This window comes from Coenobita brevimanus, chromosome 85 (genome assembly GCF_032717465.1).
Source record: "Coenobita brevimanus isolate Jiangsu-jjx chromosome 85, ASM3271746v2, whole genome shotgun sequence".
In the NCBI taxonomy this organism is placed as follows: domain Eukaryota; kingdom Metazoa; phylum Arthropoda; class Malacostraca; order Decapoda; family Coenobitidae; genus Coenobita; species Coenobita brevimanus.
The window spans coordinates 7928178-7954139 of NC_137038.1; the positions used below are offsets into that span (position 1 = coordinate 7928178).

A 25962-nucleotide genomic window follows, 5' to 3' on the forward strand; every position below is an offset into this window, starting at 1 on the left:
AGCCTGGATACCTCTATATAGTGCACAGTGAAAATTTTTCACATCCTACAGTCTACTTTTAACACCAATGCATCTCTTGCTGGCCCATTTATTACAAACTGCACTCAATGGAATTCCTCCCAACTTCCTTTATAAACAGAACAATGCCACACACCTGTTCCAATACATCATCTCCCTAACATGACTTTATGTTAGCTACTAGTAACAACTTTTGGTCCCTTTGTTTCCACCCCATCCCTTGAACTCTTAAATTCCATCTCTGGTCTCCAAGCTTTCAGTAACTGAATCTAAATCATCAACAGAAACATCACCCACAGCAGCCCTTCTAAATTCTCAGCAGTGCAATAAAATACAATATATTGATGTTCATTTTGGTATACTGTACAAGTAATTCCTTACAGTCTGCAAATTATTGATACAGCTTTCATTGACAACTGCTCTCTCTCTCTCTCTCTCTCTAATGGTATCGTATGTTACCTATTTATCAGGTTCACACTAGTATTGAGGGAGAGATGGTGGCTAAATTGGTAAAGAGGTGGTCTGCAGTCCTAATGGACCCAGACTCGAATCCCCGCTGGGGCACGGAACAGTTTAAGCATTTGAATTTCATAAATGCAGACTATACTGATCAACCAAAAGACCCGCTGACATGTTGTATAAGTACCCCTGCTAATACTAATACACCAGTCCTGTATGAGACAGCCCTAGCATGTATTCAATATGGACGGTGGGTGTTAGCACCAATGTGGTGACATGTGAATATGTATGATTTGCAGGTGGATTACTGGGCCTTGGGAGCAGGCTGCAGAGCCTATAGAGCCTATGCTAAGAGTTGGACACACACACACACACACACACACACACACACACACACACACACACGAACAGCCGGAGAGAGAGGACGTCCCAGGCATCGCTCCTGACCTTGACTGTTTAGGTACTTGATCGGTACGTTAAAGATGGCCGAAAATGTAAACAATGAGGGAATGGAATTTCAAGGATTTGATGCTAATACTAATGTCATGGACCTAGTGAAAACATTAATTATGAGGATTAGTGAACTCGAAAAAAAAGTAGAGAATCTAGTGATAAAGGATGTGTCAGGAAATACGGAAACCACCATACAGAGTCTAATCCAGTCCAACGAAACAGCCAATGAAGAGATTAAGAATTTGAAGCGGGAAAATGTTGAACTGAGGAGGAAACTTGAAGAGAGTACTAATAAAACGGAGAAGGTGAGTAATGTACTAGAAGAACACAAGGCAAAGTGGGCACACGTAGAGGAAGAACAGAAAGAAGTGGTCAGCTTAAGAGAGATCATCCAGGAAGAAAGGGAAATGAACAAGAAAGAAATGGAAGAAAATGTAGTGAAAATACTGAAGAAAAAAAGAGAAAATAGTGAGAGAAACTGTAGAAAGGAACAGATGTGTGATAGTATTTGGAAACAGGGAAGAGGAAGAAAAGGTTAGGTTCGCAAGACTCGAGAGAGACACGAACATGGTGAGAGGAATATTAGGCAAGATTGACCCCGAAGGAAACAAGTGGGTAAAAGAAATTGAGGAAGTAAGGAGGATAGGGCCTTATAAGAAAGGGGAAACAAGACCAATGAGAGTCAAGTTTACATCAGAAAGTGTAATAAATGAGATACTTAAAGTGACCTGGAAATTAAGCAAAGAGGCGGGGATGGAAAATATTATAATAAGAAAAGATCTGAATGAAGAAGAAAGAGAAGCTTTAAAATCATTAAAGGAAGAAGTAAAGGAAAAAAATGATAAGAGGACAGAGGAAGAACGTAATACTTTTTTTTGGAGAGTATTGGATATGAAAGTAAGGAAATGGTATTTAAGGAAATAGAAGTGAAGGAAATTAGGGGGGATGGTTGTGAAAGATCAGAAGTTGAGGAAGTGGTACGGACAGAGAGTAGGAGAGAAGAGGGTATTAATAATGTCAAAAATAATTTGAAGGTGATATATACTAATGTTGATGGTTTCATATCGACAAGGATCGAAATTAATGATTTCTTGAGAGAACATGAACCTGATGTCATGTGCTTTGTAGAGACCAAATTAAGAGAAGATATTGATGTTCATTTGGGAGATGGTAAATACAAACTGTGGAGAAAAGACAGAAAAGAAAAAAGGGAGGAGGAGTGATGATAGCAGTGAAGAACAACATAAATGTAGATACTGTGGAAATGGGAGAAGGCAGGGCTGAAGTGATATATATGAAATTAGAAACTGGAGAGAATGTTAAGAGAGATATGGCGGTAGTGTATGTTCCCCCAAAGACGAGAGCATGGAAGGATGACGAATACCATGAGATGTTGTCAGATATGGCTAGCTACTTGCAAAAAATAATTGAGAAAAGCAATAATATAATTTTGGTGGGTGACTTTAATTGTAAAGAGGTGAACTGGGAGGAATGGTACTCGGGAGGCGGCGAGGATTCGTGGGGTACTATGTTATTAAATATAATAATGAATAATGTGATGACGCAGTGGGTCAAAGAAGAGACACGGTTTCGAGGTGAGGACACACCAGCAAGGTTAGATTTACTGTTCACCAAAGAACCTGATGTAATAGAATCATTGGAATATCTCTGTCCTTTGGGAAAAAGTGATCACGTGGTCATTGAGTTCCAGATGTTAATAGGAAACGTCGAGCCAAGAGACGAGCTTCATAGACAGGGAAGATACAACTTTGGCAAAGCAAATTTTACAGGATTGAGAAACTTTTTTGAAAATGCGGATTGGAGAAAATTCAGAGAAACAAGAGAGATACAGAGGAAGTGGGATATCTTTCTAGACCTCTATAATTTGGGAGTGGAAAAATTTGTACCAAGAGTAAGAGGGAAAGAAAACAGGAAAAAGGAGTGGTTTAATAGAAGGTGTATGATAGCCAAAAAAGAGAGAGATAAGGCGTGGAACAATTGGAGAAAGAGAGGTAACGACAGAACAAAGGAAGAATATAAAAGAACAAGAAACGAATACACAAGAATACGTAGGGAAGAAGAAAGGAATTTTGAAAAAGGTATAATTGACAAATGCAAGGATGAACCCAAACTGTTTTATAGATTTGTTAATGGCAAACTGAAACAAAAGGAAGGAATCACCAAGCTGAAAGTAGATGGAGAGGTCTTTAATGATGCGGCAATGCAAGCAGAAATAATGAACAAACGTTTCCAGTCAGTTTTCACTAAAGAAAAGGAGCTTGTGGAAGGGAGGGAGTGATTAGAAATGTTCCGGTGATGAAAGATATAAAAGTGGAGGTGCAGGAAGTGTATAAATTACTGGAAACTCAAGATGTAAGGAAAGCCCCAGGACCTGATGGAATTTCTAATTGGGTACTGAAGGAATGCAGAGAACAACTGGCGGATAAAATTCACAGCTTAATTGTATGCTCACTGGAAGAGGGGAAAGTGCCAAAAGAATGGAAGAGGGCAAATGTGGTACCAATTTACAAGGGAGGAAACAGGGAAGAACCCCTGAATTATAGACCAGTGTCTCTAACCAGCATGGTCGCAAAATTGTGTGAGAGAATCCTGAAAGACAGATGGATAAAATATCTGGAAGAGATGAATATTTTGGCTGAATGTCAGTTTGGATTCAGAAGTGGAAGGTCATGTGTTTCAAACTTGTTGAGCTTTTACTCAAGAGCGATTGATGTGGTACAGGAGAGAGATGGTTGGGTGGATTGTGTGTACTTAGACTTAGAGAAGGCCTTTGACAAGGTACCTCATAAGAGACTAATGTGGAAACTAGAATATATAGGAGGACTAAAGGGGAAACTTCTGGAATGGATGAGAGACTTTTTGAGAGACAGACAAATGAGGACAGTAATAAAGGAAAAGATGTCTGGATGGAGGGAAGTAACAAGTGGAGTCCCTCAAGGCTCAGTGTTGGCGCCAGTAATGTTCCTGATTTATGTAAATGATATGGTAGATGGAGTGAACAGTTATGCGAGTCTGTTTGCTGATGATGTAAAGATCTTGAGGAAGATAGAGGTTGAGGAGGATTGTAAAATACTGCAGGAGGATTTGGATAGGATACACAATTGGAGCCGGACGTGGGAAATGAAATTTAATGTAAAGAAATGTAAAATATTGGAAATGGGTAAAAGTACCAGGAGACCATCACTGAATTATTTTTTGGGTAATGAATTAATCACAAAAAGGAGAGAAGAGAAAGATTTGGGAGTGCTGGTCCAAGATAGTTTGTCACCAGAAAAGCACATTAACAAGATAGTTGGAGAGACTTATAAGCTCTTGACTAACATAAGAGTAGCATTTCATTATATGGATGAGGAAATGATGAAAAAATTGATAGTGGCCATGATCCGCCCCAGGTTAGAATATGCAGCGGTAGTGTGGTGCCCACACAAAAAGAAAGATATAAACAAGATTGAGAGAATACAAAGAACAGCAACCAAGATGGTCCCCAGTCTGACAGACCTGTCATACAGAGAGAGGCTGGAAAAACTGGATTTGCCTTCGTTAGAGGAAAGGAGAAAGAGGGGAGACATGATTGCGGTGTTCAGGACCATGGTGGGAGTAGATAAAATTGACAAAGAAGATCTGTTTGTATGGGATAAGAGAGCAACAAGAGGACATGGAATGAAATTGAAAAAGTCAAGCTGCTTGAAGGATATCAAGAAATATAGCTTTCCTTACAGAAGTATAGACTTATGGAATAGCCTGGACAAAGAGATCGTCCAGTCTAAAAACATAAACGAGTTTAAAGTTAAATTCGACTTATTGAGAAACAGCGACGGAAACCCACGAGCATAGTACATTCCGTGTATATCACAATTAGGTATATTCTTAAATATTTGGAACGACTTAGACAAAGAGGTGGTGCATGAGAAAAACATTCATGTGTGTAAAGGTAGACTTGATAAATGTGGATATGGAGACAGGACAACACGAGCATTGCTCAATTCCTGTATACTACAAATAGGTAAATACAAATAGGTAAATACATACATACATACATACACACACACATACATACACACACACTGGCACACACACACACACACTGGCACACACACACACACTGGCACACACACACACTGGCACACACATACTGACACACACACATACTGACACACACACACACATACTGACACACACACATACTGACACACACACACACATACTGACACACACACACACATACTGACACACACACATACTGACACACACACACACATACTGACACACACACATACTGACACACACACACACACACACACACACACACACACACACACACGTTGACACACACACGTTGACACACACACATTGACACACACACACACATTGACACACACACACACATTGACACACACACACACTGACACACACACATTGACACACACACACACACACACACACACACACACACACACAAAACTATGAATGAACGGGGTGCAACATATAATCCAATATCAGTTATTGATATGCCTGACATGTAACTTCATTACAAACATAGTAGAACTCCTGTAACTTGGACTATCAGGTGGGGTGGGGGTGGAAGGCTGTCCAACTTATGAGTCTGTCCAATTTATGTTAAATAAATTTTGAATAACCTCAGAAAGTGTTTTGTTCACCTTAAATTACAATGTGCTATGTTGTGTATTTTTCTAAATGTAAACAGTCACCCAGCATTAGCCTTGAAACCTTCATTTTCATGCTCTGCCAGACATCCAGCAGCTGCTTGAATTTCAATGCCTCTGACTCCAACACCTGCTGAATGCTGTTGTATGTACCAATTATAAACAGCATCAGCTAAATTTTCATAATTTAACTTTCTATATCACTTCACTGTTAACTATTCACTGCTAACACCAAACTTGGCTGTACTGCTCAAAAGTTTGTCTCAGCTTTTCTTATATCAGAGACACTGCTTTGAAATTCCATATGCAGTCACAACCTGGGCTGGAGATGCCCTTTGTCTTGCTTTTCAGGGATTTTCAGTTTTTCTTGGATAGAGACATTTTTTTTTATTTCTGGAGGCAGGCTTAGCCCTAGGGCCAAGTCTTTTGGTGTGACATCTTTCCTGTAGATCTTTATCATGGGGAGGGGGGGGGGAACACTTTAACATTAACATATATCTGCAATCCGGAACAAGACTGTCTAAGTCTTGTGACAGTTATTTCATATAAATTATACTCATCTATGAGACATCGAATTTGTGTGCCCTGACTTGTTTGTCCTTGTTAAGTGGGGTCCAAGTTAGAGGGGCTCTACTGTATACAGTGTATTATACTAATTACATTTAGCTGCTCCTCTCACAGATAAGGAATACAAACACCTTACAATACACTTCAGGATATTTACAAATGCCTAATATTGTTAACAACCAACAATCATTGCAGCTGAGAAACAATGAGTAATAGATGCTTAGCAATGAAAATAAATTAGATTTATAATATTGATGACTGATAGAAAAAACAAAAATGATAGGTTTGCCTCTAAAAATTTAAATATACTATATGAATAATGACAACAAACTTAAACTTCATTTGGGATGAGGTATATATCCTGTTCCATAAAGTGAGTACAGTACAATCCAGAAACACAAAAGAGGGAGAATAAAAACAAATCTCAACAGACCTAGTAAACACACTAACAGCTGGTAAGTCTTTAGATATTTCACCACTGATTTCTGTGAAATAATCAGTACGAGAGAGTAAGAAGAGGGTGGATGGGGAATTTGGACGGAATCTGAGTGTAAAGTGAAGAGACTGTAAGAAAATGTTCTGGAAAGAGGTAAACACTGTTTGACAGGGTGATAACTAAAGTAAGTTGGGGGAGTGAATGATAAAAATGGTATATTGCTGGTGAAGGGAGAAAATGTGAGCAGATGGAGAGTGCTTTAAGGAAATGTTGAAAAATAAGGAATGAAAGTAATGCGAGTATAAGTGGCTGGGGAATGGCTGGGAGGAGGAGGGAGGTGAGAACACAGGATGGAATCAGTGGGATGGATGTAGTGTAAGTACGGTAATGAAGAAAGTCAAAATAGGGAAAGCCCCCGGAATTGCTGGGCTGTGTGGTGAAATGCTGAAGCATGGGGAAGAGATTGCAGCAGAATGGATATGGAAGATGTACAGATTGGCCTAGGAGGAAGGCAGAGTTCGAGAGAGCTGGAAGTCATGTATAATTATTCCCCTGTACAAAGGAAAAGGGAAAAAATAAGTAAGTGGTAATCATAGGGGCATTTATCTTCATAGTGTAATAGACGTATATGGCAGGATACTTATTGCTCAAGCTAGGGAAATAACAGAGGAATTAGTTGGAGAAGAACAGGGAGGTTTTACGAAGGGAAGAGGATGTGTTGATCAGATATTCATTCTTAGGACTTTAGTGGAAAAGTCTCTAGTGAAAGGAAAGAAGCTGTATGTGGCCTTCATGGATTTGGAGAAGGCATATGACAGGGTGGATAGATAAGGACTGTGGAAAGTATGAAGAACACATGGAGTAAATGGGAAGTTGCTGAATGCTGTGAAGAGTATGCATGAGGGTGCTATGGCTGCAGTGCATGTGGATGGTGAAACTGAATGAATTTTTCTGAGTGGTGTACTGAAACAGGGATGTGTCATGTCCCCATGGCTGTTCAATCTGTACATGGATAGGGTTATAAAAGAGATACAAAGTATGGCAGTGGATGTTGAAGTGACCTTAATAAGAGAGGGCAGTGTTTGGAAACTCCCTGTACAGTACTGTTGTTTGCAGATGATACTGTATTGTTAAGTGAAGACAAAGGGGAACTGCAAGGCTTGGTGAATGAGTCTGGGAGCATGTGTATGAAACTGAATCTACAGGTGAATGTAGGGAAGAGTACAGTTGTGGTCTTTGAGAGAAGTGAAGTCACTGAATGTACAGTGAGGCTGGATGAGGAGGAAATGGAAAATGTGAGTGCATTTAAGTACTTGAGTGGTGTGATGAGTAAGGATGGGAATTCAGAGGGTGAAGTGCTTGCAAGGGTACAACAGGGAAGAAAAGTTGCTGGTTCTTTGAAAGCAGTGATAAGGAACAGGAAAGTGAGCATGGATGTAAAAAAGTTGCTGCATGACAATATTGTGATACCAACTCAAACATATGAAAGTGAAGCTTGGACCTTGTTGGAAGGACAAAAGTCAAGAGTGTGAGCAGTGGAAATGAGTTATTTGAGAGAAGCACATGGTACATTGAGAGAGAGACTGACAAATGAGGAAGTGAAGGGGTGCTGTGGTGTGGTTGTGGATGTGATAGGAAAGGATGGAGAGCAAGAGACTAACGAGGAGAGTGTATGCGAGTGAGATGGAGGGGGAGGCTGAGGATGAGATGGAGGGATGGAGTGGAGAGGTATATGAGATAGGGAGGTGTGAGCTGGAAGCAAAGCAGTGAAGTGGCATCAGACAGAGCGACATGGAGGTGATTTGTCTGTGGTCACCCCTTATGGGATTGAGGTGTCTGGCAATAGACAGACAGATTTGTCAGAATATTTTCGGCATTTTGTCTTCTTATATCATTATTAATATACCATACAGAAGTGCTTCCTGTGTCTCGGAGAGACTCTTATGTAACACAATTTTTTCTTTTGACTTAGGAATAAATATTTTTCTTATTAGCATTTTCACTGCAAAATGGAACACTCGCTAAAAAAAATAAATAAATAAAAAAGAAAAGCCCATAATAATGATTTGTAGTACTATACATATACTTTTCATGACATGGTGTCTCTTGCCACCTAATTACCATGTACAGGTACTACAAGTATGTACCATGAAACAATACACAGGATGGATGGAGTGCAGTAGATTAAAAGTTCATGAATATTCTGGAACAGAAGAACAGGTGACAGGAGTCAAATGTGGAATTAATGACTGGATGAAGAGATAAATTCAGACGATATACATGAATTCAGAAAATGCAGTGAACAGAGTGTAAAAAGGGATTATTGGTGAGACTGAGGACAATCTGAAGAGGTATCCCATATGTGGTAAGATATTTCGTATGCTAGTGTTATTCTATTGCTACAGCTCCACATTTTCATGATTGGACAGACAGAAATATTGGGTCATTTTGCATTTCATGATGGGAAGATGGAATTACTGGATCATTCATCATTTTATGGTGGAGATGGAAATATCTTAATACAGCTCCACATTTCATGATGGAGAGATGGAAGTATTGGGTCACTCCACATTTCATAATGGAAAGCTGGAAATATTTGCCCATTTTAAAGTAGAAAGAGTAATATAATCTCAACGTTACTACAGCCTCATACCTGCTATGCCACAGCCATACTTACCCCTTCTAACAGTCCAGTACGAATCTCAGGGCCCTTGGTATCCAGAGCAATGGCAACAGGATGAGAATGGCCAATCTTCTTGGAATAATTCTCAGCAGCCTTCCGCACATTATCCATTGTCTCTGAGTGGTATTCATGGGTGCCGTGGGAAAAGTTCATGCGAGCAATGTTCATTCCAGCTTCCATCATCTGTTCCAGCATCTCGACAGAGCGGGACACAGGGCCTACAGGCGAAAAAGATGATTATATAATAGGTGAACTAGTCATACTATCTATCTATCTATCTATTGCCAGACGCCTCAATCCCGTTTGGGGTGGCCACAAACAAACATACCTAGTCATACCTATAGTAAAAAATAAGGTAAATGCCAATCCTACATTACCTCCTTTGAGAGGTAAGGGCCCACAGCTAGGCTTCTGTAGTTCAGCACCTATATAGTTGCATGACCAGCCTCCAGCAGACTCTCTGTTTGCACAACTAAATACCACAATGCAGCACCATACAAACAAAACTGCACAAACTGTTCCATATGAACACTTGTTTAGCTGACAGGGAAGAGAAAACTAAAGTTTTTCCTAAAGACCATACAGTATTTTGGATCACTCAATAATTTTTGTCCTTGTATAATTTACATAGTACAGTAGGTTTAACTTAATCACCATTAGGAATAACAAAATAGTATTAAGTGGCACAGGACAACAATTAAGGCAGGTCAGGAGTCAGCATCGGGAAAGTGGTAATCAGCTGTTGGGAACATTCACTGGTTTTATAGTCCTATTCACACATCACTCTCTCTCACAAAACAGCTAAAAATATATGTTTTCACTCAAAACTGCCATGCTCCTATCACACTAAGGATACCACCTTCAACTTGGTCACATATTGTACCTTTTTTTGGCCATCCAGTTCACAACCATTCTCTCCACGAGCTTACCATCTAAGCACACTATCTTCAGCTCTGGTGTCCACACCTCTTATTCCATGTCTTTCACGAATCAAATAACTTCTTATACTATCTACTCTCCACACTGGACAAACATAGGCTATCCTCAATAATCTCATCACTGTCATACCAAAGCAGCAACAATCAAAGCATCACATCTGCATGTTAATGTAGATACTAATACTCCCTCATGAAGCCTCTCACAGCCATCACACCAAAGCATCACACCCACATGCTAATGTAGATACTAATATTCCCTCCTGCAGCCTCTCACAGCCACCACACTCAGCCCTTTGTATCGTATCAAGGCCTTAACAGCACTAATCGCTTTCCTCCCATGTTACTCCACTTTCAACTTCCTTTGCATCTTATCTACAGTACCATTGCACTCATGTGCTCAAATTTGCTCATTAATTCAAATCTCTTTCCATTCACCATCACAGCAAACCAGGTCATCTTCTCTCTCAACAACCAAAACTTTGCTCTTCTCTAGCTTTCCTTTCAAAGTCATTACAATAAATACAACAACCACCTTATCTACATCAATCCTCTCAGCCTGACCATACCATCTGAGCACACTTTCTTCATTGCTATTATCAACAGACTTCGTTACTTCACATCTTTCATATAACACTACTGATTTTCTCATCCTATTCTCTCTATGTGCTCCACAAACATTTTTCAATACAGTAACAGCATTTCCACTGCTCTTGCTCTTAATTCTCATGCAATACCAGTCTCACAACAACATTAATGTGGATTCTTAACACACCTTCATGCAGTCTTCTTGTAACTTCCATATCCTGCTATAAATTTTTAAGCTGTAAACTGCAGATTAAGGAAATCAAGCGCCTTGCTCTTTAAATGTAAGATCTTAAAGTGTCCTCAATTAATTTCTAGACATACTGGCTCATAGTGACGTATATGTGCATACTTTCAGACTGATATATGCCATAGTTCTACTGTTATATTTTCCTGAATTTAACTTTTTCTGCAAGATGAAAAAAAAAAAGGGAGGGGATGGGGAGGAGGGAAATCAAATATAATAGGTCTACCGAGATATGCTGCAACCACAGCCATGTCCTTATGCTAGTTTTTATTTTTTATTTTAATTATTATTTTTTTGAGCTTTCCATATTTGTGGCTACCATAGTAGGAGCCCAGTCTAGGCTTACATACCGTATTTCCCATATAACAAGATAAATTTTTCCCCCTCCAAAAATGCACTAAAAAATCACCCTGCATCTTAGCACTTGAAGATCAAGTTGTAGAAAGGAGTCTGCCAACCTTCACGAACCCCAGTTACGAGATGCAAGCACTCACGAACCCCAGTCATGAGATACATGCATTCATGAATCCCAGTCACGAGATACAAAGCACTCACTACTGTCACTGAAGCAGATGATGTCACCAATCCTGTTAGCACACTCAACAGAAGACACCCCTCCATGAATGAACAGAATGCCATCAGATCAGAGGAAACAGGTACAGTATACAATGTTCATTTCAAGTAACAAGTAGCAAACTACAGTATGTTAACAGGGCAACAGGGCAGCTGAGAAGCATTATAGATCACTACCCACGGAAGAAATGATTCGAGAATGGAGGAAGCAGGAGGAAGAAGTAAAGAAAATGAGAATGCGAAAACATGGACTACGATATACAGTACAGTGGGGCACCAATTTTCGCGCCTAATTGGGTCCAAAAATAATGCGCGAAAGTGGAATTAGCGAAAATTGGGGCATTGTCTTTATGGCAAAAAGGCTAATTGGTTCCCGGTTATCCTAAAGTAACATCAGATTTTCATTTTCACTTGCAATACAGTACATCAAATCACTATTGTACATTGCATTGTGAGATACAAACAATAAAAACTGTACAGTACACATTATATGAGGAGAAACATACCACAGAGACCAGGTTGAGGTGTTTAATGGATGTTGGGGGTAAGTATCCGAGCCTTTCCTCCCGACTTTGAATGTCCCGGCCACTTTTTATCACCACCACTGCCTCCCGGCCCTCCCCCCACACCACCAGGCTCTCCCCCCACACCACCAGGCCCTTTCCCCACACTACCAGGTATAGTAGAGGCCATTGAACCGTGAGAATCCAACACAATGGAGCTAGCACGCTCGTACACAATGGCGGGAATGGGTGGACAGAGTGTTGACATGACATCATTCAAGATGGCGGTGGGTTGCGGGCGGGCGGTGCAGGAAATTCAAAGTTCAAAATATTGTCCCAAACCCAAAATTTGTGTGCGAAAATCGATTTTTTTCAAGCGAAAGTGGAAGTTAGGGAATATTTGGTGCATGCCGCGAAAGTGGATTCCGCGAATCCTGCTGTAGCGAAAGTTGGTGCCCCACTGTACTATAAAGTGGAAAGTGGCAATATGTACAGATATACTGTATTTGTATTGTGTAATAAAGCAATATTACGATAATGACTGTTGGCTGAACTTAGCGAATTCTGTTGGGGGTGTAGATTATAAAGGTCCGTTCGAACCATAAAAACATAAGCTGATTGGAGCTGGATGTAAACACGCAGTCGCCACTGTGTTTACACACCGTGTAGTGGCAACTACAAGTTGTTGCTGATGTGAATAAGTGTAAGATTGTGCTGAACTAGGCACATCTGATTAACCCTCTCAGGTGCAGGTGTTTTGTGTCATTAGATTGTTTAACAACCTATAAAGCGCACCATGACACAAATCGGGTAAAAAAACATACCAAAATATGACACACATCGGCGGGAAACTTGTGTCCTCCTTTGTTTGACATGACGTGCATCATGGTGCACTGTACAGGATGGTATTTAATGACTCGATTGGAGTCTGTGCATGAAAGGATTAATAATAACCACAAATATTTGACAATAGGTCCAATACAACATGTGATAATTTGCTGTGACAAAGAAAAATGACATCGTGGAGTCGGCACCTTATACTTGCTAGTACGGTAAGCTATTAAATCCTCAAATATTCTCCCCCCTCCCACAAAATACCTAGCATATTACAGGATGCATCTTAGCACTTGTAGCATCTTATCATATGGGAAACACAGTAATTTGTTGTTGTCTGGGTGACAGGCTTATACTGTACACTTTTTGGGGGGATTCTGCTGTCCAAAGGTAGTGTCTATGAGTACTGACAAGCCATTGGGTTTATAAGATACATCTGTATTAATGTTGCCTGTGCACTGAGAAAAGATCATATACATATTAACTGTACTAACCCTGAGGTTAAGCAGTTCCTTATTATTAAAAAAAAAAAAAAAAAAGGGGGGGGGGGGGAAGGTGAGAACCTGACACTGATCTTTCAAGCAATGGTTTCCAAACCCTCGGTCATCACTACAAATATCAGTCACATGGATTATTCTCAGGATTATGGGAGTCTCAGGAAATAAGAAACAGCAATAAATATACTACAATAGAAAAATAAACTGGAAGTAAAAACTTGTCAAAGCTCTGACCTCAAGCACAACTACAACTACTGGTTCTCCATGTAAGTCAAGCAGTGAAGCAACATCTAAAAGCCTCCAATATTCTGTATTTTGAGCCCCTCCTAGAGGGGGGTGGTCACAAACAAATTGCCCCCATATTACCCTATCTCTCTCTACATCACATCACTCTTACCAATATACCATTCCATTTCATTATTCCAACTATATGTGCTTTTGATTTTTGGATGCACTTGCCCACACTATGCCACTGAGATACTCCAGTCTATTTACTTATGCTTCACGGGCCTACAATTATTTATTTCAAACAGTTCTTACGTGTACCAATATCAATGAAGTTTTATAACTTGTTTTTATAAACTATTGATCATCCTTAACAAAATGCTAGTGCTTAGTGTTTAGGATGTCTTCTTAAAAGATGGAAATATAAAAAAATACGCCTGGACATTAGTTCTCAGCTGAAAACTTGAGGCTAGACTACATGAGTTCATACTTTTAGCTTCCCTTGTGGCTTTACAAGATAGTACTCACAAGAGTCTGGGATTAACTAAAACTTTTAGGGAGTGCAAATTTTAAGGAGTGACTACATGACAGGAAAAAAAAAAAAAGAAACAACAGGGGGGGGGGGCAAGACTTACCAATGGTACAGATAATGCTGGAGAGGCGCTCAGAGAGTGGGCGTGAATCGATGTTGAGTGAACATCTGTGGTCCACTTGAGTGTAGGCATTGGCAGCCTCCAGTTGCATTGGGGGTACACCAGACATCTGCAATACATACATACAATTATGCTCAAACACCCACCATTACAACTAACAGACAATGATCTACACTATTTCCGATTAAGTTCCTCTACTGGATAGCAATCTGGTTAAATGTGGCAACACCTCAGTCCCTCCCTCTCTTCCAACCCAACACTCCCCCTGAACATATTGAAGGTTTATGAATCTGTTGAAATACCTGCTGTTTCTGTTCACTGTTACATGTCCTTGGCAATCTGTATTAAGTTTATCTCTCTCTCTGTCTGCCCTTGCAGGTCTGTCTTTCCATCAGTCCATATCTCATCCTTTGGATCTTTACGTTTCGTTTTCGTTTTTAAAGGCTCCAACATGCTTGCATGTGTCGGCCTTGGTCACCTAATGGCGGCTCTCCATGCTGCACGATCCATTGCAGCCTCCCTGTTCAGTCCCTTAACCCTAAGGTCACACTTAATGACCTTGTCCCATGTCTTTCTCGGTCTACCCCTCACAACCCCACCCCCAATATTAACACTTCTCACCTTCCTCACCCAATTATCATCCCCCATCCTCTCCACATGTCCAAACCACCTCAATCTACCTCTCCTCATCACAACACCAATACACTCCAGTCCCATCCTACCTCTCAACTCTTCCATTGTAAACCCAGCCCCTCCAGGCCTTGGATGCAGGGACGCACTGCACATCCACCTAATCATTGTCATTTCTGTACGTCTGAGCCGGCGAATGTCTTCCTCCTTCACTGCCCAGGTCTCACTGCCATACAGCATTACACTCCTAACACATGCTGTATACAAAGACCCCTTAGCACGTAGGGAGAGCCCTCACAGTTAGCACGAACTGCATCAACTGATTTATACTATCTCCCTCTTCTCTCACAATGTGTGTGTGTGTGTGTGTGTGTGTGTGTGTGTGTGTGTGTGTGTGTGTGTGTGTTACTGCTATCTCGTGACATTTCATTCAGCTTGGGAAACAGAACTGGAGAGGCTAGATACATCATTAATATAGTAAACCCCTTCAGTATAAACGACCATTCCTAAAGCTGAATACAGTCATCAGAGTAATGAGTTGGGAAAAAAAGTAATTATATTGGTTATGTCCAAATACATGTACACATTGTAGGTTAATACTTGTATCTATTTCCAAAATGTTAGGATGAACCCATCTGGAGACCAAGGACCAACTTATCATTGTTTTCATAGAAATTCCTGAACCAGTTGGGCTCTATATAAAAATTGGGTTACTCTAATGGAACTGTTTTAAACCACAGATGCATCAGAGAACAGTAATATATAAGGACAACTGTACTGTAATCAAATGAACAAAACCTTTGGTAAATGGGCAACCTACTTTTCCTAACATTATCACCTAATCATGTTTCCATCTGGCTGTTCACTTTAAAATGACCTTAAAGCAGCTACCACCAAATATTTCAATGATGTGCTCTAAAGCTTGAAATTTATTTAACCCACACTAAAACTACTACCAGTATCTCCATGGATTTCTAATTGCAAACTCAGTACTATACCCTAACCTGGTAAGATATGTGACTGTTTGAATTTTAAAGAATATACCGTACACACATTAATGTTAAAAAGCATAGATTATACAGCATAGAGGTAACAGTAAAAGCATCAATGGTAGATACAGCAATTTACTCTACAGAAATATGGACACCGAACCACTCTCTTGTGTTTCCACTGAATCATAAACAAAAGTCTGAAAGATGAACATCAAACTATGTGTGCGATATGAACACAAAATACCGTACGGTACCTTACTTGCAGTTAGAAAAGCCAACTTACAAAAATGACGTGTACAATGTATCAGGATTTCAAAAAGCTTCTTTTATGGCATGGAACTCTGGATGTTGTATAAGCTGTATCTTACTACAGAGGATTTCAGATTTTTCTCTTAAAAATAAATATAAATATATAAAACAAATAAAGTATTACAGCATTACCATTCCATGTGAGGTCCAGACCAGAACAAAGTTCCTCTTCCCTGTGCTGTTGCATATTTACTCCTAGCTGACACAGATCCTTTTAGCTTAAGTTGATGGCAAAGCGTAGTAAGAATGGATGGTAAATTCAACTATTACCCGAGGAGACTCATACCTATTGTACCTCCTAACATAGAGGAAACTCATACCTACCATACCTCCTAACTTAGGCTTAAACTCACACAACCTTGACTTCATACTCTATCTGAGTTTTGAGAATGGCCATCAGATAAACTCGCTACGGAAGAAACAAATGATGCACATGAAAGCTAAGATGCTGTGATGGCAATGTTTAATGGTGTCAGCATCTATCTATGTCAATGGGTATAAACATATGCAAGGCCAAGGCCATACTACCAGCACCCACTTTTAAAATCTTGAATCTGGGTGACGTCCTTTCTATATTTTTTTTTCTCTCTCTCTTGGTGATACCGAATGATATTATTTATTTACAAAGTCACTTGAACTGACAGAGTTTGATAACATTACATCAAACCCCTCCAGTTCTAAAAGTCTATCATAGGCTTAATAAAATCTTAAGGAGATAGTAAGAATAAAATGCGTAGTGTGAGACAAGCATGCTACCCCGACATCGGAGCATAAACCTTTTCATTATACAGTATGGTATGACATTTAACGTTATTTACTGCTACTGAGCGAATATCACTGCCAATTCTTAGCGACTGGTATCTTGGTGGTTATTGCGATAATGACAGCTATATATAACCCTTCCAGTTGCAGAAAGGCTATCCCAAGATGAATAAAATAATCCCGAGATGGCAAAGACTTGAGAAAATATATGCTGGGTCATGGTGGATAGCCCAGTACTTCAAATAACCACCGATCAACACTGAAGTACCAAGGCAGGATGTGAGCATGGGCTTAAGTAATAGTGTGTAAAGCAAAAAAAACCATAAGAGCCAATTCAACATTACCCTTTTGAGGTAATAAAGGTTAGGGTACCCATGTCCAGTATCATGAAGGGTAGATGACCAGTCTCTTGAAGGCATTTTATAAGCAATAAACTTCCTGTGACCTCTCAGGAATCAAAACTATGCAAGTCTATCACTATGACTGGGCCACTCTAACCACAAGATGACCATATGCCAAGGCAGTGGCAGATGGAAAAACTAAATTGATCACTGTGAGACTGGGAACAAGAACAGTCCTCTTTTTAACCCCTTTGATTTTTTTTTTTTTTTTTTTATCTCCAAATGAGTTTTACTCAATTTGGGGCAGACCACTCAAAAAGAACATACCGTATATATGTGCACAGTCTTAATAAACCCTTTCACTATCATTGATAATAGGCACAACAAGGAAGAAAGGTTGCTGATTCTTTGAAAGCAGTTACAACAGGGAAGTGATCATGAGAAAAAAAAAAAAAAAGCTACTGCAAGATAGTACTGTGATACCAACTCTAATGTATGGAAGTGAAGCTTGGACTTTGCTGGAAGGACACAAGTCAAGAGTATGAGCAGTGGAAATGAGTTTAGAAGGAGCATGTGCAGTTACATGGAGTGACAGACTGACAAATGAGGATGTGAAGGAGCGTTGTGATGTGGATGTGACAGAAAACGTTAGGAGAAATACACTGAGGTGGTTTGGTCATGTGGAGAGGATGAAGTGCAAGACTAATGAAAGTGTATGTGAGTGAGGTGGAGGGGGGGAGAGGGAGGGGGAGGCTGAGGATGAGATGGAAGGTTGGAGTGTAGAGTTATATGAGAGGGGGGGATGTGAGCAAGGGGGAGGGCAGTGAAATGGCAGGGGACAAGGAAACATGGAGGCAATTTGTTTGTGGCCACCCCTTAGAGTATGGCCACACCGGACGCAACTAGCGGGAAGACTTGAGCAGGGAGGGATGAGGCAACACGTTAAAACTCACTAAATCCTACGTGGGTGACCACACTGAATGAACAGGGAGGTTTGTCGCTCTGCTCACCCTTCACACTCGTCGCTACGTGGTGCAGCATCTTCCAAAATGTCACCCACCGCCTAGGGACATCCCTAGCCAGGTCTGCACCGATAAACAGCTTCTGACTATCTGTCGCGAGCGAGGTTGCCGCTTCCTATTTGGATAGGTATTGCGTTGACACTCACCTCGCTGCTCGACACTACCTCCCCACTTGTCACATCCAGTGTGGCTGTACCCTTACGGGATTAAGGCGACTGGCAATAGATATACAGTCAATCCTCGTAAATCGCAGCAATTTGGGTCTGGACCACTGCAGTGATTTATGAATTCCGTGATTTATGAATAATAACTCTTATGTGAAAAATTAATTTGGGTCCTGACTTTGGCCAACTCGCCCTCACAGCACCCTACCTACACCTAACTAGGCATCATCAAACACAATCATAAAAATTTAGGAATATTCAGTGCATGTATTAGGGGATATCACCTTAATCCTATGACAAAATTGCTTAAGTGAATGGAGTGGGGTGGTGTTGGGAAGAACTTAGAACCTCTCAGCACTTGTTCTTCCCAAACTCTTTCACCAGCTTTGAAAACTTCTCCCCCCTTTCAACACGACAAATGAGCTCCAAACGTTGACTGTACGACAACTGCGGCAGCTTTTTGACGCCATACTGGTTAGAGCGCTTCATTGGGGGGTCGGGAGGGGCCATGGCAGGTAGGAGGCGGGGGCACGTTGCACAAAAAAGGCAGGTAACTCTCGTACTCCATGGCGACGGTCTCTAGTGGGCGGACTGGCGGGACAAGGACAACAACAACATGGCGGCATTAGTATGTACATGCGCCACCAGGGACACGCGGTGATTGGTTGTTGGGTCATGATTTTCAGTTTGAATGCCGCGATTTACAGTTCTCCTCGGAAAACGCCCACTTGGGTGCCTAGATCCGCGACTTTCGTGACTTAACACTGATTTAAGGTTGCAGTCCGACGGCCACCTAGCCGTGATTTATGAATCCGTGATTTATGAACACACGATTTACGAGGATTGAGTGTAGACAGACAGACAGACTATTACAGATCCTCCAAGGACTGAGTAAAATCATCTTGTAATAGCAAGAATAATGTAAACAGGATGCCAAGCTGATTGAAGATGTTCTCAGGAATTTGTAAAACAGTGTCACTGATTTTTCATACAAGATACTGTAAATTACAGAAAGAATAACACATCAGCTCTATACTGCAGGTTGCAATGGAACTTGAGGCCATTTTCTGTAATTTACCAGGACTTAAACCTTTCAATACAGTATGATGTATGATTTTTTGCTATTACCTTACAATCTGGCCACGTGGAGAGGATGGAGGGTGAAAGACTGACGAAGAGAGTGTATGTGAGTGAGGTGGAGGGGGGAAGAGGGAGGGGCAGGCCGAGGATGAGATGGAGGGATGGGGTGGAGAGATATGAGAGAGGGGGGTGTGAATTGGGAGCGGTGCAGTAAAATGGCGCGGGACAGGGCGATGTGGAGGTGATTTGTTTGTGGCCTCCCTGAACAGGATTGATGCGTCTGGCAATAGATAGATAGATAGACCTTACAGTTTTACTCAGGTATGAAGACACTTTTTGAACCAATGTACTATATTGAAGCTAACTAATAGCCTTAATTAACTTGATTACCTCCTTGCATACCACAGTTAAATAGCTGAATATACTGTAGAAGTCCGTTGCTAATCAGGCCAAAAAAGAACACTGAACTGAGAGGGTTAATTGCAAAGAAGAATGTCATATCACATTAATAAATTAATGGCAAAAAAGAGTGTCAGATATGGCAAATTATGAGGTTAATGGCAAAGAAGAGTGTCACATGGTAAACTGGTAAATTAATAGGTTAATGGCTGAGAAGAATTTCAGGAATGGCAATTAATAGGTTAAGGACAAAGAAGCATCAGGTATGGCAAATTACCAGTGACAGGTTAATGGCAAAGAAAAATTTCATGAATGGCAAATTAATTGTTTAATGACAAAGAAGCATCAGATATGGCAAATTATTTGGCAAAGAAGTGTCCCGTATGGTGACATATAAGAAGGACCTATGGTAAACCAGCTCACCAACATTAACTCCAGCTTATTACAAGCAGCCGTCTGAGAAGAGAGAAGCAAGCAATGGCACTTCAGGAACCATTACAGATAAGGTAATCTCTAAACCACTTCAGACAACCACACCATGTTTAGAGTGACCATGAAAACCTAAAGGGAAAAAAAGCCAAAACACAATCCTGACTAAGAAAGCACCAGATGAAACAGTAGTAGGTCCAGGCTCTTCACATCCACCCCTCTCAAAAAATATATGAACATAATAATCAGACTCTATGCAAGTTATCAGCCAATGCTCTCATACTTTGTTGCTGTCCTGACACACCTGGGGACCCTTAACCCTCTTTCCTACGGAGTCAACTCCTTTTTGAGTTATAGTATCTCCCTGGTGTTGACAGGTTTCATAGCACAACTTCTTTGCAATTTACTTTCCATGCTGACCACTGATATTCTCTCTCTCTCTCTCTCTCTCTCTTTTTTTTTTTTTTAAGCACTGACAATGCACAAATACCATACAAGAGAATACTAATGTCCCACATACAGAAATATGCTGTCAAAGGAAGATGTGCTAGAATCTAAGTTGGCCAGAAGATGACACTTTTGACCTATCTTACCTCATCTATGGACCTGCCTAATTCAACTTTTCATTGCTCAAGTTTTTGATGTCTTGCCAAGGTTCGTACCAAATATTGAATATATTGCAGTACATTTTTAGTGATCATTCTCTTGTTGAACTCCAAGAATGGCAGACTTAATCCCTGCCACCACAGGATGTACTTTTTATTTCAATCTTGTTACCTACAGATAAGTAATTTTCAGATAGGTATTTTAAACTGCACAGGTGAGATGCTGCCCTCATTTAACCCTCCATCTAACTCCTTCCACTGACACTGATGATTAGCCTACATGTGGTGATGATGTGCATCCTGGGTGGAACAGCTGCAGCACCCACCCAAGAGCCAAGCCTCCTCACATTTCCCTGCACCTTGCCATGAGAAGGACCCTGATCTGACCCTGGTGAGGCACTGTTTACCACAAGGGGTTGCCAGATCCTGCAAAAGTGTATGTATTGTAATGTACTTGTAGGACTACCCCACAGAAGCAGTTGTCTACCTGTGGTAGATTGGTCCACTCAGACAGACAGATCAGGATTAACCCGTTAACTGCGCATGGTGGTTTTTTGGAGGTGTCCGTGGTGCGCAGACATAGGGGTATAAATGAAATTTCCCAATGGCCAAATTTTGTCTTAGGAATTGAGAGAACACACGCCAAAGTATATAGTAACGAAATATTAGCTCAATATTTACCTAAATAAAGCCATGGATGAACATCGAAGTGTCTGATTCCCTATTGGAATGTAGGGTTTTCAGTTTCGTTTTCATTTTTGGTTTCGGTTTTGAAGGCTCAAACATGCTTGCATGGGTTGGCCTTGGTCACCATGGCACTATATTCGAAATTCACCTGCACAGCCAGGGCTGTATTGAGCAGTCGCACTCGGAACAGCCCAGGCTGTATAGAGCAGTTAACGGGTTAAGCAACAATCCCTTCACTGAGGAAACTCTCCTCAGCTGAATAAAACTGCCAGGTATAAACTTCAGCGATACATACAGTCTCAAGGGGTTATGGATTTTCTTCAGGATATTCACAAGCAATTTTACTCAGCTGAGAAGGATGTATCCAGTCTCTGCGGGGTTAATGTTGCTAAACTGCTTAATGCTCTTTGTACACAATTTATGTCACAAAAAGTTTTGCAAGACACTAAAATCTGAGTGTTAACTCCTTCACAATGATGTGAACATGTTTTCTTCTTGCACCTAGCTATTAGCTAATTTTGTTCTGCTTGGGAAGGTCTTTTCTAGCTGGAAGAAATAGCTACAGCTGCCACTGGCCACTGCTGCACTAACAGAGGGCTCTCTTATCAGATGGCTGTGGAATGGGACATCCATGGTGCAGGAATTGGAAAAATTATACTTTTTTTTTTTTTTTTTTTTTCACTTATAATTTTCATAGATATAACTGCCATATCTTACATATATAATATACTGTAATTACTGTGTCTTACATTTACTGTATAACACTGCACTTACATCAGTCTTTCTACTTGCATGTGAAACAAAAAGCCCCTGGTCATGCACATTCATCAGTTGAAGACACCTTGTTTTTGGCCAATGATGCAAGCTTTTGCTCACTATATTCCATGCCAGCCAACTTGTATCTTACAGTTGCACCGTTTCAGCCACCATCTAAGACCCACAGACAGTCAGTGATAAATTTATAACAAAAAAATGTGTGACACAGATCACCCATTTATCAACAGGAAGATACCTCAGCTAATTAGAGGCAACTATTTGGAGAATATGCAAATCACAGACAAGCCGACTGGCACAAGAGTACTGCATAGCACCCAGGCAGGCATGAAATAGCCACCATCAACCACCAAATGAGACAAAGGCTGCATCATCCTACTGTCCGGCCAAGAACATAAAATGCACTATGCACCATAAGAAATTAGCAAAATTTTGAAAATTTAGGAAAGGAAAGCACACCACACACTACCCGAAATGCCTTCTAAAAGGCAGGCAGCCACTGAGACGTCAAGTTAAAAATATACAGTCTAGAGACAGCAAGAATAGACAATGAACTGTGACTAGAGGCAAAGGGTTAAGGTTCCTAAGGACCACTGGGGATAAGCCCAATAAGATATGGGTCCAAATGAATTTTCCCAATAAAAGTGTACTTTCCATGGTTCCATTCCCACAAAAGCATTGACCCTTATGTAAAGATCCATCATTCATGTGGATGAACATGGAAAACTGCACCTAAACCTCACTTAGAACCGAGTTTCACTGGATCATCAAACGCCTGGTTCTTGCAACTTCCATTTGCACCAAATTTCCGCACCTAAAAATTACACTACTGAATCTCTTCCATAGAACACATACACAGGATACACTTTAAGCATTCTGGCAACAACACTTAGCAAAGTGCAATTTTTTTCTGAAGAATTCAACTGGAAACCCTGACATCGACTAATGGCCATTGAGTGGGATCAAATGCCTGAATTTTCAATAGGTAGCAAGTCCTCTAACTCACGAGACCACAACATAGTCAATACAGTAACTGAGATATATTATGGTCTAGAGGCAGAATACATCAGTCAGAGCCATGGTCTAGCCTTGCATACTTGGGTCCGAGTCTCCCAGTGTAACTGGTGGCTTTTCAGCCATGATGATACTGCCAGGGACGGTATATTCTGGACTATAATGGCCTAGCTTCAGGCCTTTGTGCCCCCAGAGGGACAACATGAACTGCAAACTTTAAGCAGTCAGGTTTCTGAAGCAGACAGGAGGTAAATCAATGTGAAAGGAAGGGGGGAAATATAGAATGCCCTCAGAAGTGTCATCCACTTCAATGTCCACAAGGTGGTAAGTAGGAGGTGGAGGCTGTTAACTTTGCACCATAGGGATTGGGGTAGGCATTCCTGGGTATCAGAATGAGGTTGAAACAGCAGCAAAGAATTATGACTTGGATGACCTGTTCAACTGCATGTTGTGGGAATAACAATACAGGTATTTGTCTTTAATCTGTTGCTTGGTTTTCTGCTGGTACATGAAAAGAGCCAAGTAGTACAGGCACACTGCTCAGATGATCCTGTGGCCAATCTAATTTTTTTTTTTTTCTATTTGTCTCCATTTCCATATTCTATTCAGCTTAGGAGAGCACCACAATACTGATGGGTTAATAAATGCTACGTGTAGCCTCTCGACTTTGAAAATTCTTTCCTAAGCCAAATAAAATAAGTGGTAACAACAAACTACAGATGATGTCAGGATGAGGGAGGATTAAGTCCTTGTTACTTCAGGGTTCACGCACTGTACAATAAGGCTGTTAAATGCTAAAATGATCTTTCATTATCTTTGCTATTCCCTCTAGTACTGCTGTCTGCTTCTCTCTCCTACTCTGCCTATGGCAGGTTGTCTACAGCCAGTTTTTGGAAGTAAGAGTGATTAGTCAATAGGTCGTATAATTAAGCCTAACTACACTAGGGTATATGCAAGCCCCAGTACTTTCTGATGGTCTATCTATCTATCTATAGCCCAATGCCCTAATACCGCAAAGGGTGGCTGCAGACAAAACGCCTCCAAGTCGCTCTGTCACCCACCATTTGACTACCCTCCCCCCAACTCACTCCCCCCTCCCTCATATACCTCTCAACTCCATCCCTCCACCTCATCCTCAGTCTACCCCTTCCCCTCCCTCCCTCCCTCCACCTCACCTACATACACACTCTTAGTCAGTCTTTCATTCTCCATTCTCTCCACATGTCCAAACCACCTCAGTGTATTTCTCCTAATCTCAACCACATCCACATCCACCCCACAATGTTCTTTCACTTCTTCATTCATCAACCTGTCCCTCCATGTCACTCCACATGCTCCTCTCAAGTAGCTCATTTCCACTGCTCTCACTTTTGACTTGTTCCCCTCTTGCAAGGTCCATGTCTCGCTTCCATATGTCAGGGTAGGGATCACAATACTCTCATGCAGTGACTTCTTAACTTCCATACTCACCTCCCTATTTCTCATCACTGCTTTAAGTGAACCAACAACCTTCCTTCCCTGCTATACCCTTTCACACACTTCATCCCCCAAGGTTCCATCCTTACTCATCACACTACCCAAGTACATGAATGCTCTCACATTCTCCATACCCTCCCCATCCAACCTCACCGTGCATTCTGTGACTTCATTCCTCTCAAACTCCATAACTCTACTCTTGTTTACATTAACTTTCAGATTCCTCTTCCTACACACTGTCCCAAATTCATTCACCAAACCTTGCAACTCCCATTCATCTTCACTTAGCAATACTGTATCATCAGCAAACATCAACACCAGAATCTTCCAAATCTCACCCACATTCATTAGCGCCAGCCCTACATCCACTGCCCTACCTTGCACCTCCTTTACAACCCCATCCATGTATATATTAAACAGCCATGGAGACATCACACAACCCTGTTTCAGTCCCACAGTGAGATCAAAGAACTCACTCAACTCACCATCCACTCGCACCGTAGCCCTAGTTCCTTCGTACATACTGTACTCTTCACAGCGCTCAACAATTTCCCCTCCACTCCATATATTCTCAGTACCTCCCACATACATTGTCTATCTGTTCTGTCATAAGCTTTCTCCAAGTCCATGAAGGCAGCATGCACTTTCTTTCCCTTCTCTAGATACTTCTCCACTAAACATCTTAGAGCAAATATCTGATCTACACACCCTTTTCCCTTCCTAAATCCCCCTTGTTCTTCTCCAACTAGCTCCTCTGTTATATGCCTAACCCTATCAATGAGTATTCTGCCATATACTTTTCCAGTCACACTAAGAAGGCAAATACCCCTGTGGTTACCACATACTTCTCTCTCCCCCTTTCCTTTGTATAAAGGAACAATTATACCAGATTTCCAGTCCTCCGGAACCCTTCCCTCTTCCCAAG

The 25962-nt window shown here is 41.0% G+C and overlaps 1 protein-coding gene across 3 annotated transcripts in view; it reads right to left on the minus strand.

Annotated features, from left to right (window-relative positions):
• The window catches only part of LOC145410342 (pyruvate kinase-like), an 88749-nt gene that overhangs the window by 52349 nt on the left and 10438 nt on the right, over positions 1-25962 (minus strand). For all 3 annotated transcript variants that reach the window (XM_080280482.1, XM_080280480.1, XM_080280481.1), the window contains exons 2-3: positions 14336-14462; positions 9296-9519 (exon numbers count right to left, since the gene is read on the minus strand). In XM_080280482.1, the coding sequence (XP_080136608.1) occupies positions 9296-9519; positions 14336-14462 (351 nt within the window). The remainder of the gene's footprint in view (positions 1-9295; positions 9520-14335; positions 14463-25962) is intronic.